Here is a 20,310-nt window from a genome sequence, read left to right as displayed (position 1 = left end):
TATTTCTTCAAATTAATCTAACAATGTGATTCCACTTAAAATTAATTGTAGCAAAGTCTATAGAAGTTACTGCAGCACATAAATTATACTCCTGACACAGAGAGTCTGACCATAAGTCACAGGTGCCGGCATGATCATCAGTATCAGCGGACGGAGCTGGTGTCTGACCTGCAGTCAGTCTTTGCTGAAACACTGTTATCTTATGTAGCAGTGTGGAAAGTAACATCTTAGCTTCTGAATCTTACAAAGTTCATGGAGCATTTTGCTTTATCCACCGACACCCGGGTCAGCTGTCACTTGTAGCCAATGGTTATGACAGATGAAGAGCAGAGATATGAAGGTAATTGGGTACAGTGTGTACACCTGAATCGGCTGCTGATCGGGACTTCAGTCGTTTATACAATCGTTAGAGACAACTAATTGGTCTAAAGTTTTTGTAGTGTTTACCCATCTTAAGGGTGTTATCATTCTGGCGTAATTTAGATGAATATTATTAATAATCTGCCTTTACAAATCAGTTTATGTATATTTATATACTATTTGAACTAGTCATACATTTGGACACCATGTACCTGCAACATATTATGTTGTATGACTTTATATAACGTTGTTAAATATTTGTATCTTGTTCCCCTAACCATCACTTATCATTGCTGAGTACAACACATACATATCATCTCTCTCTTTATTAATTGCAGCGCTTGAGCAATATCTTTTTTACATTACTATATTTTATTATAGTTCATTTTTAAGAATGAACAATATTAAAATGAGTTACTGCAGATATCTAAAACAGGTCACTCTGCTGACACTCTCTGCCTAGACAATAGGTGAATACTTAACAATAGGTCCATTTGTTGACATAACAGGATGTCAGAGACTGCGAAGATCTAATTAGAATGCAAGATCCTGCCAAGGTCTAATTAGAATTTTCCCATGTAGCAAGTGGCCTTAGGAATGTTTATACCTCATTTACATGTCAATGGGATTTACATGAGAGACCTGGAGACAAACAGTCTGAGAACCTTCTGGTCATCCCGAGAACTATTGAAGAGAGATGGGGAGGAATGACTATAAATAGGCAGTATCAGCCCAGTGTTAGTGAGTTGGTGGCTGGAGAGCTGGAAGGATGGAACAGTAAGAATGATCAGGAGGGAAAGAGATAGAAGGAGAAATCTTCAGAGTAAGATAATTATATTATAAATAAGAATATACTGATATACACACAAACATTTATAGGTATTATGTTATAGATATTTTATTGTACACATGGGATGTGTTTTTGTATTAACAATGTTTATATAGTTATTATTGCAATCTAACAGCAGTATACACAAATATTAGGGGATACTATGTTGTAGATATTGTATTGTTATAAATGTGTTTTACCGTAAACTTATAAGCAAAATTTTGTTGTACAATTAAGATCAAAGTCCAAATACTTTCATGAGCAAACAATTGTATACATGATACTGAATTTAGTGTGGCAATATTTCTATCTTTAACAATATATTTATATATGTGTGTGCGTATATATAATCACACTTTAAAAAGCACCAATCTTAGAGCTACACTATGATATTCCTTACATTTTTTTTATAAGCACAACATAACTTTTCCTAAGAGATTCTATAGCCAAATACTTGCAGAGGAGAACAGATATGTCAGATAAGATTTATATCTAATTTCCTTTGGTGCACGGATATTTTTTAGAGCACATCACTGTTTATTTAAATTTGTTTGCTATTCTTGCACTGTTTTGTGCTTTTTCTTGTGTGATTCTTTGAAGATATATACCTGGAACAGGTGTCAAGGAAAGAGCAGCCTATTGTATAGTGTTTATTTATTTGATATTTATTTGTTTATCACTAATATTGGGTAATCACTTAGTGTCACAAAATTTGTTCTTGTGAGTATATGTAGATATGCACTTAGTGGTCACTTTATTATATACACCTTACTAGTACTGGACAGGACCACCCTATAAGTTGCTGCCACATGATCTACTAAATATATATTTAAATTACTCCAGAGTGCTTAATTTTTATCACTTTTTTTTCTTTCTTGTACTTGTTGTGAATTTTACTCACGTGAGCAACACCTACATCTAAATATGTACACTGTTAATAATAGTAAGTCAGTGGCAAGTCTATTATCTCCTTTGTGGATATATCACAACTTTCTTGTCTTGTGTGAGTGTACAGATAGGACTTCACAGTTTTCTATTAAGTATGTATGTTTCTGTCTCAATGTACACAAAAATTAACACAATGGTCAATGTCCGAGTCATAGTTGTTAGAGTATAAAAAAAAATTGTATTCCATGTCCAATATAACATGACTATTGTTAAACTAGTTTCATTAATATAATGATTAGGCTGCTAAATTTTAGCTTTCTTTTTGCTTACAGGTGAATTAATGAGCAGGATTCCCATTAATAACAGAAGACATCTTGGAAAGGTCCTTGTTCTCTGAGCATCTGAGTGTACCAAAAAAACTCACCTACAAGTCATATATACTAGAGTGATCAATTCTTCTGTATAGCAGTTAACTTCACTTCTGAATAGGAGAACCTTTCTACAACTAATTTGTTGTAAAACACATGATGAATCTAAAAGAAGAGAAGCCCTATCTGTGCTCTGAATGTGACAAAACATTTTCATGTAAATCAAACCTTATTGTTCATCAGAGGATTCACACAGGAGAGAAACCATTTAAATGTTCTGAATGTAGCAAGTGTTTTACCCACATGTCAACTCTTGTTGAACATCAGAGGACTCACACAGGAGAGAAGCCATTTAAATGCTTTGAATGTAGCAAGTGTTTTAGCCACAGAGGAAGTCTTGTACGACATCAGATGATTCACAATGGAGAAAAACCATTTAAATGTTCTGAATGTAGCAAGTGTTTTACCCAGAAATCAAGCCTGGATAAACATCAGAGGATTCACACAGGAGAGAAACCATTTAAATGCCCTGAATGTAGCAAATGTTTTACCCTGAAAACAAATCTTGTAAAACATCAGATGATTCACACAGGGCAGAAGCCATTTAAATGCTTTGAATGTAGCAAGTGTTTTAGCCACAGAGGAAGTCTTGTACGACATCAGATGATTCACAATGGAGAGAAACCATTTAAATGTTCTGAATGTAGCAAGTGTTTTACCCAGAAATCAAGTCTGGATAAACATCAGAGGATTCACACAGGAGAGAAACCATTTAAATGCCCTGAATGTAGCAAGTGTTTTAGCCACAGAGGAAGTCTTGTACGACATCAGATGATTCACAATGGAGAGAAACCATTTAAATGTTCTGAATGTAGCAAGTGTTTTACCCAGAAATCAAGCCTGGATAAACATCAGAGGATTCACACAGGAGAGAAACCATTTAAATGCCCTGAATGTAGCAAATGTTTTACCCTGAAAACAAATCTTGTAAAACATCAGATGATTCACACAGGGCAGAAGCCATTTAAATGCTTTGAATGTAGCAAGTGTTTTAGCCACAGAGGAAGTCTTGTACGACATCAGATGATTCACAATGGAGAGAAACCATTTAAATGTTCTGAATGTAGCAAGTGTTTTACCCAGAAATCAAGCCTGGATAAACATCAGAGGATTCACACAGGAGAGAAACCATTTAAATGCCCTGAATGTAGCAAATGTTTTACCCTGAAAACAAATCTTGTAAAACATCAGAGGATTCACACAGGGCAGAAGCCATTTAAATGCTTTGAATGTAACAAGTGTTTTATCCAGAAATCGCATCTTGTTAGACATCAGAGGATTCACACAGGATATAAACCATAAAAGACTAGAGCAGTCTGGTTATTGGACTTGGGGACATCTTTCCACCTGGCATGTTACTCCTGATATGAACTAAAGCTCTATATAACTAAATCTAGATAATAATGACGTGTCAGCCCTTGTTAATCTCTGTAATATACGGCTGTTCTGCTCATGCAAGTGCTGGGAGCTGAGTCTCAGCAGCTCTTCTCAGTACTATTGATCTATTGATCTATGTTATAGCCTCTACATTCTTTCCCTCATACTTTTCTATTACTGCCTTATCTCCCTCTGTTATAACAATTATGTACTCAGAAAGAATTATTTGGCAAATGTTGAATGTAAAATACTGGCTGCTGTATCCTATAACAACCAATCAGATCATCACATTTGCTGGTTTTATGACACTGGACTGTTAATAGTTGATTTTTGGTTGCTATGGGTTACAGCACATCCTAGTTCTTCACACCATGTTATTAAATAATTCCCGGAAGGACATATTGTTTCCCAGGGTACCATCAAAAGTATTTTTTTATACTCTATAGTGATTGTCATCAGACAGCACTGACCTGTATATAGACTGAAGGACCATGTTCACACAATATCTGTAATTACCATTTATGTTACTTGCAGCTGTTTCTATCACACTGATGTTTAATAAAATCTGACATTGATAAATGTGGAGATTCTGTTTTTGATTGTGGAACTATTATCTATATTCAGTAGTATTGAGCACTGTACACTCTTCTACATTATAGATGATGTAACCAGGGGTGATAATTAGGTGATCATCCATGCTGACAGTATGACAACCAATAATGAAAACACAGCAAAGAACACATTAGTAACATACAGCAAATGTATTGGCTATCTGTTTTTTTGCCTAAACTGAAATATAAACACAGGGTCGGATTCATCAGGGAACATAAATGCCGATTTTTTGCGTATAAACCGCTAACTTAATCTGCACATGCCCAGAACTGGACCATTCACAACTAAACGCAGCAATGTACAAAGAACATTTACTATAGGTTACGATTTCTTGGAGGGAACGGGGCAGGGAATGAGTGTGCTCCTTATTTTATTATTATTTTTACAGTAAGTGCCAAACACGTGTCAAGCTTTGGGAATCTCTCAGGTACTTGATTTTCAGCTGCATCTCTTGCTCCAGCTACAGGACTAGTTTTAGTCCTGATTACTAGTGATGACAGTCTCGTATGCATGATATAACATGTGTTTGTAATCAGGAGGAACTGTAAAAGTGTATTTTATGATTAGTAGACATTAAAAACATCCTAATAAATGAATTTCATTTGGGGAAAAAAATAAAAATACACTTTTTAATTTTTTTTTTATCATTAATGCCTATATTATTAGCAGGTGACATTAATTGAATAGGTCTTTCAGATCGGTTAATTGTTGCACTCGAGAGTCTGCAGAGCCGATTACTGGGAACTTTAAATTAAAGCGCACATTGCTTTCAGTTTGCATGACTTGATGAATCAGGCACATAATCATACTGACAATCAGCAATTGCTGAGTAAAAGAAAACATACCTAGTATTCCCTGCTAGCTGCTGTCTTTCCTTGTCTCCGGTCATCCAGAGCGACAACAACTCACTGTGTAAAGGTGGCTAATGAGGTAAACTTAACACACATTTATCCATTATATATATATATATATATACATATCCATCAGCTCTAATACCCTCAGACCACCTCCAGGGCATCGCATAAAATTACTGCCCTACTTGAGCTGCATTATTTGCATAAAAAAATAATAATTATTCTGTACCCAACACTCCCATATAGCAATGGCCATTATGGATAACCTTCCCATAAATCGTTCCAATTTTATGGACACGTTATGAGGGATTTTCTTATCGTTTCATTTCATTAACGTCCCACAACATTACTGAATGTGGTTGGATTAATCACTGCTTCTAATTTGATCTTTAGCTCTCGAAATTGAAGCCTCCATCACAGACTTATTTCATTTTAATACTTCTGACGACATTCCTCATCTTCATCATCATTGTTTATATATAGTTCACCACAGATACCATAGTGCTGGACAATCAGCTTACAAATATGATGTTCATCTTACAGATATGAGAAATGTGAATATAATAAACTTTTTAACATATACATAAATACATTTAAGTATAACAACATGTACATGGATACTCATGAGCTGGCATACGGCTAGTATGGATACAAGTATGAGTTCCATGTGTGAGAGTGAACAAACAGCAGAAGACTTTGCCATATCAAAGTCATGTGAGATTGACATACATGAGGTTTAGGGAATAAAGGACTCCTCCTATGATAGCTTACATTCTAGAGAGAGGGAGTAATGAGAGACAGTTGATGCAGGTAGGACATGAGTAAATGAGGTCGACAGAGGAAATAGTTGGAGTGGACATGATGGTCTAGGAGGGAGTGTGATAGGCAAGCTTGCAGAGATGAGTTTTGAAAGGAATTCCATTGGTTGGAAGCAGATTGGAAGAAGTCTTAGAGATGGGAGTGGAAAAAGGTTTAAAGAGCGAGAGAGAGTGGAAGGTCAGAAGTAGAGCTCTGTGGTTGAGCTGAGGTCTATCTCTTGATGTGGTCAGAGATGTTTGGAGGGGAAGAGTTTATCATGACAATCGGTTCTTACCACCAGGGATACTCTGAGAAGTACACAAAGCTACATTTGAGGTCTCTCACAAGGACAGCATCAATGCCCTAGAACAATTTCAACCTTAAAAATGTCAAATTTAGGGAACCAAATTAGATCACTGCTCATCCAGTCCTTCTCATGACCTATTTTTAACAGACGTTAACCTTAAAAATACACAGTAGCACTTCTATGATAAAGCAGTCCAAGCTTACTCCTTGTGAGTCAACAAGCTTAGATAAAAGAACGTTGCAGAAACTTGGATTCATCAAATTCCAACGAGGCATATTTACTGATCTCATAAAATAATCTTTGAATTTTGAGACTTTTATTCGTCGCTGTACAATTTACCTGTAATATGGATATTAGTAGTCACCTTGGCTTTATGTGTCTTATATAAAAGTATTATACTTCCACTGTGACACAATCCTCCAGCTGCACCCTCTAGTGGTCACTCACATTTATGTCATAATGACACTCTTCACATTATATGAGGGTTGTCAGCTACTTTTGGTTGCTTTCATATGCTTCACTTATGGGTTCTTTGCTCTGTTAGATTTGCCATTTATGCCCTTTCATGGCCACTCTGTTTCTAAAATTATTATTATCCTTTATTTATGAGGCACCACAGGGGTTCTGTAGTGTTGCTACATTTGGACTATGTTTGGGTGAGGGGGATAGAAAAGCAAATTTTTTGGAAACACAAATATGATGGTGCTGGCAGCAAAATACTGCAAGGCAGTGCTCTTGGGTAAGCTATTACTTTTTTAGCTCTCCCTCTGTGTAGTACATGATGTTTTCATTGCAAACCATATAAAAATCAATATATATAACATGTTCACCAACATTGCACATAAAAACATCTAACACCATTGTTTATCCCCCCAAACAGACTACACGCACCTGCTTGTTCTTCAGGGGCACAATCCCTCACAGAAGGTGGAGGAGTAGACGTTGGATTCGGAGCGGAGTTTCTTACAGGCGAATCTAGATGTATTAGAAAAAGCATAAAAAGCATAAAAAAGTATTTTGCAGCGACAATCATTTGAAATATATACAGTATATTTGAAAAATGTTTTTGGAAAAAACAAATAAATTTTTATAAAAAGTCACGTGTACTTGCATAACTGTTAGAGGACAAATTGCAAATAACTCACCAGCTGGTTGGCCAAATGAAGGTGCATCTGTATCCTGCACATTGACCCCCTCTACAATTTCCCGGGGCATATATCTCCCACAGCTTCTCCTCATATGTAGTGTATTCCACACAAAGTGGGGGATCCACCACCTGCTCGTCTTGCTGCCTTCCTTTCCTCAGCCATTTTTTCCTTAAGGCTCCTCTTTATATCTGAAAATCTTTTGCGGCAGTGAGCCACTGACCGTTTTAATGGCCCCACCGCGTTCACGGCCTCACATATTTAACCCCATAATTGATGACGCCACCTGAGCGGAGTACGGGCTGCCAGGTTCCCTAAAATTATTTTGTAGCAGGGAACAATATTGTGCACTAACACAATTTTCGTCATGACAAAATCTCACATTCCTCCCTGACTTCGTCTTCCTGCATTGTCCTGTCTCCTCTAACCCTCTCTCACCTTCCTCTGTCCCCTCCATCTCCATCTCCCTCTCCTCTCCCTCTGCCCCCCTCTTATCACTGGCCATAATGTCCAGTAAGACACAAAAAGGTGACCATGATCATTAGACAGTAGCGGATACTTTGTATCCATGTGCAGGAGATTCCAATAAATAGTGCTGGCTGTACCCCATAGAGGGAATATTGATCTGCCTCCTTCATCATGTTATCTCTAAATTTATCACCGTGAGGTGAAGTATATTGGCCAGAGGTGGTAAAGTCTATAATAAATGCTACCACCAAGATGGCTATGCTCTCTGTGGAGGAAGCAGGGTGACCCCACTAGTAAACTACAAAAAACAAATTCTTCACACCCCCTTTCTTCTGTATAACCGCAAAATATTCATACACTGTGCAGTAGTGTAACAACTTGGTGTAAGAACGCAGGATTATACAAATTTGTTTATAAGGAACATAATACATGGGATATTGTGTGGTAAAAGTTAGTTATCTGCGTAATTCAATGTTTATATTTTCATATTATCTACCAAGGGGTTTCTGAAAATGCAGCCAGGTGTGAGCCATAGATAATATGAGCTTATTGTTTAATGACTGGCACATAACAAGCATTCCAGCTTATGTGGGTTGGGAGGCAGTTTGATTATGTTCTCAGTGAGCCCTATTGTGTAGGGACAGATAGGACAAGCAGAGCCCCAAATCAGCCCAGAGCACCATCATAGCACCATATAGATCACTATGGGGTAAATTACTACAGCAGGGTATACATCTAGGGTGTATACTGAGAGTGTGCTACTTCATTGGAAGGATGAGCAGGAATTCAGGTTCTGTCAGTCTGTTCTTTGCATCATCGTTTTAGCCCGTGGTGTTAGTCAGTATGCCAGGCTGTGAGACACAGAACTGTTCCCTATTTCGACAGAGGACAATTGACTTGGTTGTTACCACAAATCACTGTCACAGACTGTATGGTTGCTAAATCCACAGATCAGTGATACAGACAATTAGCGGGTATTTCCCGGAGCCTTCTGTAAGCTTTGGGTTTATTTACTTCCTGGAATCTGGAACTATTCACTGTGTTGTGTGAGTTTTAAAATAAAAATCAACTTCTTTCACCCTTTTGGAGTTGTGCCCCAGTGATTAGAGAACCCACTGGTGGATACCATCCCTGGTATCTTTACACTGCTGAGAGATGTTTTCAGATGAAGGACACATTAAATTCATGTGCTCCCTCATGTTTGTGGTTCTCCCAGGGAAAATAGATGTGAGGGGGAAGGAGAGTGTGATGTGAATATAATATACAAGTGGTGCTAATATGTAAATGTACTGTATGTTATTAAGGATATTAGTTGTCATCTTGGATTTATATGTCTTGTATAAAAGTATCCTGCTTTCAGCATTGTGCCCTTATATTGTTGTGGATCACCTTGGTGACTTCTAATGTCCTTATGACTTACAGTAGAGGGTGCATGATCCTATATATGTGCAGAATGTTATGCAGCTGAATATGATAACCTCAGTCCTATGCATCCAAGTAACTTTACACAATCCACTAGCTGCACCCTCTAGTGGCCACTCACATTTATGTTATAACGGCCCTTTTCAGCTGAGTGTAGTCGCTATAATTTACATTACATTTATTAGTTATGCTCTTTCATGGTCACTATTTATTTTCAATTATTATGATCTTTTATTTATAAGGCACCACAACTTTTCTGTAGCATTGCACACAGGAGGTTAGAACATACAACACTATGACAAAACGACAAGTAAAAAAGTGACAAGATTATGTAAATTTAAACAATAAAACAACATAAATATATATGTAAAACACTAGGAGAGACCGCTCTGCTCATGAGAGCTGACATTCTAGAGGGGATGGGTGGATATAGAGTGGGTGAAACAGAGTGGGGTGAGTACAGGTGGAGAATGCGGAGATGGGAGAGTTAGGAGGGGGGCTGGTAGGATTGAATGAAAACATGAGTTTTAAGGAACGCTTGAAGGCTTTGACACTGATTAATGTCTGATTGGGAGCGGGGATGTGTTCCAGAGGTTGGGAACAGCACAAGAGAAATCCTGATGGTGGGAGTGGGAAGAGATAATCAGTACTGAGGTTGGGCTGCTGTTATTGGCTGAGTGGAGCAGGTGGGAGGGAGTGTGAGGAAATAAGGTTGGATATGTAGTGTGGAGAGAAGTGTTTGAGGGCTTTGTAGGTAAGGAGTATGAATTATATTCTGAAGCGGAACTGTCTACTGTGAGTGTTACCAGGGGAGAGGTAATAGGACACAGGAGAGGTGGGGGAAGCAGGACGGATAGCGTTACATCACTTAATATATATATTATACCATATATTATATATTATACACATAACAAGGGCAGCAACACTCACTTGTATCTTGTACAGATCCGGGGCAGAGGCAGGGAGCATAATATAGTATATTACAAGCACACCAACACTCAGAATGAGCACAAAATAATATTTATTAGGTTAATCCATTTGAGAAAACAATTTAATCCAGAGGTCGTCCTTATGTCACTTGTTGTGTCATAAAATGTGTACGTTTTATTTAATCAAAGTAGCTTCTCATGTAAACCTCCCTGACTTGTAAATAAGATATAAATATTGTTAAGGTCACTTACTACAAAGGAAAAATGTAATTAGACTTCAGCAGGTGGTAAAATCTTCTAATTAGATCCTCCTTTTCTCCATTTGCCCCTTTTTGTGGACTTTTGTATCAACTCGTTAATCAATTAGATTAACCGAATAACTATGATTTTGCGCTCATTCTGAGTGTTGTTCTGCTTGTAATATACAGGATCTATTTACATAAACACAGGATCCTCTGTACTCACCAATGACATTATTAATGATATTCAAGCTGAACTCTATACTGAAAAGATGACCAACTCACACTGAACTCTGCCCTTTCTGGACAATTCCTACACTAAATATAAACATACATCACTGTGTTAAAATATTAACATAATCATTGGAGATTTATATGTGTGTGTAATGTCTCATTTTTTATTGTGAATCATATTGAAATCAGAGTTACTGCTGATATATAGAACAGATCTATCTGCTCACACCCTCTGCATAGACAATAGGTGAATCCTAAACAAAACGTCCATTTGCTGACATAACAGGATGTCAGAGACTGCGATGATCTAATTAGAAGATTTTACCATCTGCCAAGGTCTAATTAGAATTTTCCTTTGCAGTAAGTGACCTTAGGAATTATTATATCTTATTTACAAGTCAAAGAGGTTTACATGACAAAATAATAATGTACATTTGTAATATATGTACAACAATAATTTAGCTCTACCATAATCTTAAAATCCAACTTTTGTTGCACAATTACTTGAAATTTGGACCCAAATAGTTTCACAAACCAACCATTGATATATATATATATATATATATATATATATATATATATATATATATATATATATATATATATATCTTGGTAATTATATAAACAAACGAATAAATAAATAAACATGATAATAAATAAAGATTACCAATAATATATATTATTTAACATTACTGTGGTGTAAAGTTATGTGTATTTTATCTATATATTCTCTGTAAATACTGCCTTTAGAGAATATCATGTGTGTAATATATCTATATATTCTCTATCAGTACTGTGGTATCATGTGTGTAATATATCTATATATTCTCTATCAGTACTGTGGTATCATGTGTGTAATATATCTATATATTCTCTATCAGTACACTGGTATCATGTGTGTAATATATCTATATATTCTCTATCAGTACTGTGGTATCATGTGTGTAATATATCTATATATTCTCTATCAGTACTGTGGTATCATGTGTGTAATATATCTATATATTCTCTATCAGTACTGTGGTATCATGTGTGTAATATATCTATATATTCTCTATCAGTACTGTGGTATCATGTGTGTAATATATCTATATATTCTCTATCAGTACAGTGGTATCATGTGTGTAATATATCTATATATTCTCTATCAGTACAGTGGTATCATGTGTGTAATATATCTATATATTCTCTATCAGTACTGTGGTATCATGTGTGTAATATATCTATATATTCTCTATCAGTACTGTGGTATCATGTGTGTAATATATCTATATATTCTCTATCAGTACTGTGGTATCATATGTGTAATATATCTATATATTCTCTATCAGTACTGTGATATCATGTGTGTAATATATCTATATATTCTCTATCAGTACTGTGATATCATGTGTGTAATATATCTATATATTCTCTATCAGTACTGAGGTATCATGTGTGTAATATATCTATATATTCTCTATCAGTACTGAGGTATCATGTGTGTAATATATCTATATATTCTCTATCAGTACTGTGGTATCATGTGTGTAATATATCTATATATTCTCTATCAGTACTGTGGTATCATGTGTGTATTATATCTATATATTCTCTATCAGTACTGTGGTATCATGTGTGTAATATATCTATATATTCTCTATCAGTACTGTGGTATCATGTGTGTAATATATCTATATATTCTCTATCAGTATTGTGGTATCATGTGTGTAATATATCTATATATTCTCTATCAGTACTGTGATATCATGTGTGTAATATATATATATATTTTCTATCAGTACTGTGTTATCATGTGTGTATTATATCTATATATTCTCTATCAGTACTGTGATATCATGTGTGTAATATATCTATATATTCTCTATCAGTACTCTGGTATCATGTGTGTAATATATCTGTATATTCTCTATCAGTACTGTGGTATCATGTGTGTAATATATCTATATATTCTCTATCAGTACTGTGGTATCATGTGTATAATATATCTATATATTCTCTATCAGTACTGTGGTATAATGAGTGTAATATTAATGTAATGGCCCTGCACAGGAGGTCCTGCTAGTACTGATAGCAATTGAATAGCAAACTCTCTGCCTTAGTGTAATTACTAGCAAACTGCATTGTAAGTCATACAATTAATGTGTCTGAATCTTACTATGAAAAAAACCATTGATTAGCTATTAATATTTTGTATTTTGTATTAGATCTTCTATATTACTTAACCGGTAGATGTTATTTAATCTCTAGCTGTTGCCTTTTACCAATGTAGACTTGTGGCTGACTGAGGATCATCTGTTTATCTGCTGCCGCTGACTTACGTGTTTATTTAGTTCATCTGACACATGTGATACATCGACGCTCCCATTGTATTTATGTGATGTAATGTGACACATTGTTGCCTCCACTTAGTTTATTGTGATACATATATGTGATACATTTAGTTGTGCCTCTTGTCACAGTTGTTTCGTCTACTCTTGTTCAAATTACATTGGTTGATTATTCTAATCAGAGTTTCTCTGTTCTCACAAATTTTTACATACGCTGATAATCTGTTCTTTACTCTGAGCTGTTATTATTCCATATGTGATTATCTGTTTTACTGATATTTTGCTGGTAGAAAGAAGTCAGATCCATTAATACATGTAAAAAAAAAACTTTTAATACTTATATATGTTCTGAATTTTAATCTTAAATATCAAAGAGGTTTGCAGCAATCCTTACAAAGTTGGACATTCGTCTTTCCGTTGTACAGGTGATTAGTGATCAGATGTGATTGAATACATCACATATAAATACTGAGACTGTGTCACTTGGATTCATCCTTCTGATGAAAGTCCAACAGCACAGAAACGTGTCAATATAAAATTCTTCTACTAACGTACAAGGCCATCAACAAAATTGCACCGACATACATTTCCTCACTTGTCTCGAAATATCTCCCTACTCGACACCTCCGTTCTGCACAAGATCTACGTCTCTCCTCCACTCTCATCACATCCTCCCATTCTCGGTTACAGGATTTTTTCCGGGCTGCACCCACTTTGTGAAATTCCCTCCCACGCACAGTAAGACTTTCCTCTAGTCTTCAAACCTTCAAGCGTTCACTGAAAACCCACCTCTTCAGACAAGGTTATGATATTCCTCAACTATTATCTTAATTTCCCTAGATTACCCTATTGCCATCCTCTACACTGCTAACGCAAGACTACAACCCTCTGACCAACATTGCCACACACACTGCACACTCAGTACTTTTACCTTTGCAGTCTAGCTGGTCCATTGTGCAATATGATGTAGCACATGCCCTTGTGTTTCTAACTCCCATTGTCCTATAGATTGTAAGCTTTCGAGCAGGGTTCTCTTACCTCTCTGTCTGTATGTATTACCCAGTATTGTCTTATTAATGTTTGTTCCCAATTGTAAAGCGCTACGGAATTTGCTGGCGCTATATAAATAAATGTTGATGATGATGAAGGTTCTTACTACAGTCTCCATAAGGATTGGTCACATTATTCTCAGAAGTAGATCTCTGCTTTCAGTATTTATGAAATTCGATATCTATGATGAGCCTATTTTTCCCTGTTATTTTAAGGCAGAACTCTGATAATTGAAGGGTTTTAGATCTCAACATTTATCACCTGTAGACTGACTGTCTGTTTTCAATCCCAGATTCCAGGAATGACATTGCACAGTGAACCCAGGTGACATTAAGTTACCTGATATATGATCATTGTTAACAGCTAGTTCTAATAATTGTATACATAAATCTTTCAATCATTTTCCTGAGGGTGCTATCATCTGCTTTATAACAATTGAAAGGAGTTTTTTTTATTGTGTATTAAATAGATTTGATAGTTATAAATGAGGTTCTGCTATATGTATCATTCTGGCTTTATTTAGATGAATATCCTCAATAATCTGCCTTAACAATTTCATTTAAATTAAATAATTTACTTATATCTTTTGTTATAGTGTATTTTTAACAATGAATAAAATTAATATCAGAGTTACTGCTGATATGTACAATAGGACATTCTGCTCACACTCTCTGCCTACACAATAGACAAATCCTAAACGAAAGGTCCAGACTGTGCTGATCTAATTAGAATGTGAGATTTTACCACCTGCTGAGGTCTAATTAGTATTTTCCTTTGAAGTCAGTGACCTTAGGAATGTTTATACCTCATTTACATGTCAGTGAGATTTACATGAGAGACCTGGAGACAAACAGTCTGAGAACCTTCTGGTCATCCCGGGAACTATTGAAGAGAGATGGGGAGGAATGACTATAAATAGGCAGTATCAGCCCAGTGTTAGTGAGTTGGTGGCTGGAGAGCTGGAAGGATGGAACAGTAAGAATGATCAGGAGGGAAAGAGATAGAAGGAGAAATCTTCAGAGTAAGAATATACTGATATATACACAAACATTTAAAAGTGTTATATTATATATATTGTTTTGTAAATATGGGATGTGTTTTTGTCTTAGCAATGTTTATATAGTTATTATTACAATCCAACAGCATTATAATTAATATAGTATATTACTGTGCATTGTATATTCTGTACATTGTATTATCTATTAGTAAATATTATATTGTAAAACAAAGCTGTGTTACATGTGTTGAACTTTAAATCTCCTGATAATACACTGTATATTATATGTATCTGCTTTCTCCTATGGTTGCAGTGTAGTTAGATATACATAAACCAGTATGTTTGCAATATATACATAAACATATTTATGGACATTTCTAGATTTTCACCTAAATTGTATGAGTCATATAGGAAAGGACGGGAAAAATTTAGATCTCCCATAATTATAAAAGTCAACAATTGTTGCACAATTGCTTAAGATAATGGTTCAAATAGTTTTATGAGCCAACCATTGTATACATGATAATAAGTATAGTTTGGCAATAATATATATTCCCTATCAGTACTGTGGTATCATCTGTGTATTATATTTATATATTCTCTAGCAGTACTGTGGTATCATGTGTGTAATAAATCTATATATTCTCTATCAGTACTGTGGTATCATGTGTGTAATATTTTTTATATTCTCTATCAGTACTGTGGTATCATGTGTGTAATATATCTATATATTCTCTATCAGTACTGTGGTATCCTGTGTGTAATATTTTCTATATTCTCTATCAGTACTGTGGTATCGTGTGTGTAATATATATATATATATATATATATATATATATATATATATATATATATATATATATATATCTACCAGTACTCTTGTGTAATTTGTGTAATATATATACTGTATATCATAACATTATGATTACTCCAGATAGTGTATTTTCTCCAAGAGGTAATTACCATTAACAGGAAAGCCTATTTCTCAGATAATGTTCTGAAAATTTGTTTTATACATTCTTATCTTCCTATAGATTCTCAGAAAATTCCCATTCACAGTCATGTATATTAGTGTGTGTCCAAACTACATCCCTTCAGGTGTCCAAAATATAATTATGTAGTATTAAAAAATGTATCACTACAATCTGAGGTAGTTACCAAGTTATCACTTCCATATTCTATGTATTTGTATCAGTGATTCCCCCATATCAGACATAAGGGGCCATGATTGTGACCAGATTAATAGACTGAGCAAGAAGTGTTTTATTTTGCACTATATAGAGAAGTGTTTTACACTGTTGAAAATTGTTATCTTAGTGCTTTTTATATGGAATTATGGAATAAATGGAAATCATTCTACTTACTATAGCAGAAGCTGTCAGATGTGATATAAAGTAAGAAGTGACCTGAACCCTATAATTATATAAGAGATTATTGGTGGGAGACACTGCACCACTAAGGTAAATGTAATACAACATTGTTTAAAAAATGTAGAACACTAACTAGTTAACAATGACCTAAGGGGAGACGTCCTTCCCCCTGTGTTACATTCTCACATATATCTTCTATTACTACTGATCACATTATCATTTTCATTGTAAAAGATTGTTTGGGAAAACTAGATATAAATAAATATTTGTTCTAAACGATTTTTTCTTGTCACAACATTAGTGAGGACTGAGAGAGTCTTCAATACTGAGATCATTTATCTTTTCTTCTTGTAATAGTAACACTTTGTCCTGGGAGAGCTCCTCATAGAGAAACACATAAAATAAGGAAAAAGGATGAGAATAACTGGGATAATTTACTGGTATTTATACCGATGTCATCTCTTTATCATGTGTGAATAATACATATTTGCTTTAAACTGAATAATAGTAACAACAGACAGATCTGCCTATACTAGGAAGCATTTTAGAATTATCACAGTAAAGAAATATAAAAACAATGGTTAACTTAACTGGATAAATTATTACAGGGCCATCATATGATAAATGTCAGCAAATAGCTTAATTATTGCTTCACTATAAACCATGCACCCAATTTTCTTCATAATATGATATGTCTATTAATAGAGATGATTATGTACTCTAAAGTCCAAACACTATATTGCGGAATTACCCCATATTATTTATATATATATATATATATAGCATACAATATAAGTTATACTATATATAAAATAATATATTATGTGACTCCAGAGTGCCCTCTTAAGTGAACTTATTGACTATTTTGTTCACGGGAGCACCACCTACAACTAAATATGTAAACTGCTTCATTAATAGTGAGTAGGTGATGAGTCCATTATCTCCTGTGCGGATATATCACAGCTTTGTGTCTTGTAAGGATGTACAGAGAAAGCCTTCACAGTGTTTATTTAGAATGTATGTATGTAATTTTAATTCTACTTTTAATACCTTGGTATCTTTCCCATATTATTAGCGCCTTACTCAGTGTTCTTCATCTGATTTTGTAAATCTGTTCTTGGCTGGTCGAAGATGTACAAGATCTGAGTCTTTATCTTGAGGATAACGTGTATTTATTGCATAATACTTTATATTATGGCTTATTTTTAACAGTGAATCACATTGAAATCAGTTAGGGCTGCCTAGACAATACATAGATACATAAAAAACAAAAGGTCCATTTGTTGACATAACAGGAAGTCAGATACTATGATAATCTAATTAGAATGCAAGATTTTACCATGAGTCAAGGTCTAATTAGAATTTTCTTTTATAGTAATGGATTTTAGAAATGTGTATACATCATTTACATGCCAAGAAAGTGAGAGACCTGGAAAGAAACAGTCTGAGAATATATTTTGGTCATCCTGGGACCTATTAAAGAGAGATGGGGAGGAATGTCTATAAATAGGCATTATCAGCCCAGTGTTAGTGATTTGGTGGCTGCAGAGCTGGAAGGATGGAATAGTTAGAAAGATCAGGAAAGAAAGTGATAGAAGCAGAAATCACCAGAGTAAGGTAATTTTATTGATACATAAACACAATTGCGCATATATTATGTTGTAGATATCGTATTGTTATATATGTGTGGTGCGTCTATGTCTTTACAATGTTTGTATTGTTAGCAATGCAACCTAACAGAATTATAATTATTAGGGTAATCATTTGTTCTTTTTATATTCTGTAATTTGTATTATCATTAGTAAATATTGAAAAACAAGATTTCTTTCCTCATTTTGATCTGTTTTTCTTCTAATGTAACAGTGAGTATGTGGAGAGTACTTAATCTCCTATAGGGATGTATCACAGCTTATTGTCATCTGTGAGTGTACAGATAAGTCTCCACAGTTTTATTTATGAATATATGTGGCAATATACACAAGACTAAAAACAATTGCAAATGGTTGGGTCATAATTGCTTGTGTATAAAATATATTTGTCTTCTGTACAAACATTACTTTTGTTAAAGTAGATTAATTATTGTATAAGGCTTCTAAATATTAACAAACTTTTTTCTCTTAGGTGAATTAATGAACAGGATCACACTCAAAACAGAAGACATTTTGGGAAAGGACTTTGTACTCTAAACATGAGTGTTCCAAAAGAATAGTCTCATCTACATGTCATACAGACTACAAACATCAGTTCTTCATAAACTCTTTTGAATTTTCACAATCTTATTTTATTTTTTAATAGAAGAAACCTTCTAGAAATAAGTTGCTGGTAACTAATACGCTAGAAGTCCTATCTATGCTCTGAATGTCACAAAGTTTTTGGTTGTAAATCACAACTACATCAGAGGACTCACACAAGAATGAAGCCATATAAATGCTCTGAATGCTACAAGTGTTTTACCAAAAAGTCAAATCTTGATGCACATCAGAGGATTCACACAGAAGAGAAACCATTTAAATGCTCTGAATGTAACAAGTGTTTTTCCCAGAATTCACATCTTGTTGCACATCAGAGGATTCACACAGGAGAGAAACCATTTGAATGCTCTGAATGTAGCAAGTGTTTTACCCAGAATTCACATCTTGTTGCACATCAGAGGATTCACACAGGAGAGAAACCATTTAAATGCTCTGAATGTAGCAAGTGTTTTACAAAGAATTCAAGTCTTGTAAGACATGAGATGATTCACACAGGAGAGAAACCATTCAAATGCTCTGAATGTAGCAAGTGTTTTACCCAAAAATCAGATCTTGTAAAACATCACAGGATTCACACAGGAGAGAACCCATTTAAATTAACCATTAACACACTTTTTTCTCTTAGGTGAATTAATGAACAGGATCATACTAAAAACAGAAGACATTTTGGGGAAGGACTTTGTACTCTGAACATGAGTGTTCCAAAAGTATAGTCTCATCTAGATGTCATACAGACTACAAACATCAGTTCCTAATAAACTCTTTTGGATTTACAATGTCTTATTTTTTTTTTTAATAAAAGAAACCTTCTACAAATAAGCTGCTGGTGAATAATGTGCTAGAAGCCCTATATATATTCTGAATGTCTCAAAAGTTTTGCTTATAAATCACAACTGACCATATATCAGAGGACTCACACAAGAATGAAACCATTTAAATGCTCTGAATGCTACAAGTGTTTTACCAAAAAGTCAAATCTTGATGCACATCACAGAATTCACAGAGGAGAGAAATCATATAAATGCTCTGAATGTAGCAAGTGCTTTACCAAAAATTAAAGTTTTGTAAGACATGAGAGGATTCACACAGGAGAGAAACCATTCAAATGCTCTGAATGTAGCAAGTGTTTTACTCATAATTCATGTTTTCTTGCACATCAGATGATTCACACAAGAGACAAACCATTTAAATACTCTGACTGTAGCAAGAGTTTTACCCACAAGCCAGCTCTTATACAGCATCAGAGGATTCACACAGGAGCAGCAAGTGTTAAATTGAAAGAAGAGCACTTGTCACTCACCAGAAGATTCATACACAAGAGTCACCCTGAGGATCTGAATGTAGAATATGTATCATAAGCAAGTTATGTTGTTCTATCACCATAATATCCATATAGGGGATATGCAGTTTTATTTTTTTTT

At 34.8% G+C, this 20,310-nt stretch overlaps 1 protein-coding gene across 1 annotated transcript; it reads left to right on the top strand.

Annotated features, from left to right (window-relative positions):
- The first annotated feature begins 2,604 nt into the window (after positions 1-2,604).
- Positions 2,605-19,518, top strand: LOC142149655 (uncharacterized). The gene is made up of 2 exons (XM_075204971.1): positions 2,605-3,516; positions 19,099-19,518. Exons 1-2 carry the CDS (start codon positions 2,605-2,607, stop codon positions 19,516-19,518), a joined length of 1,332 nt encoding a protein of 443 aa, XP_075061072.1.
- The last annotated feature ends 792 nt before the right edge of the window (positions 19,519-20,310 follow it).

The sequence above is a fragment of the Mixophyes fleayi genome, chromosome 4 (genome assembly GCF_038048845.1).
Source record: "Mixophyes fleayi isolate aMixFle1 chromosome 4, aMixFle1.hap1, whole genome shotgun sequence".
Classification (NCBI taxonomy): domain Eukaryota; kingdom Metazoa; phylum Chordata; class Amphibia; order Anura; family Limnodynastidae; genus Mixophyes; species Mixophyes fleayi.
The sequence above is the reverse complement of the archived record's forward strand: the minus strand, read 5'-3'. Positions and strand labels throughout refer to the sequence as shown.

What these genes read in the sequence shown, in the direction of transcription:
- LOC142149655 (XM_075204971.1), top strand. Translation starts at nt 2,605, where the DNA reads ATGAATCTAAAAGAAGAGAAGCCCTATCTGTGCTCTGAATGTGACAAA. An exon ending in TTAGCCACAGAGGAAGTCTT is followed by an intron (nt 3,517 to 19,098) that starts GTACGACATCAG and finishes TTTACCAAAAAG; the next exon opens with TCAAATCTTGATGCACATCA.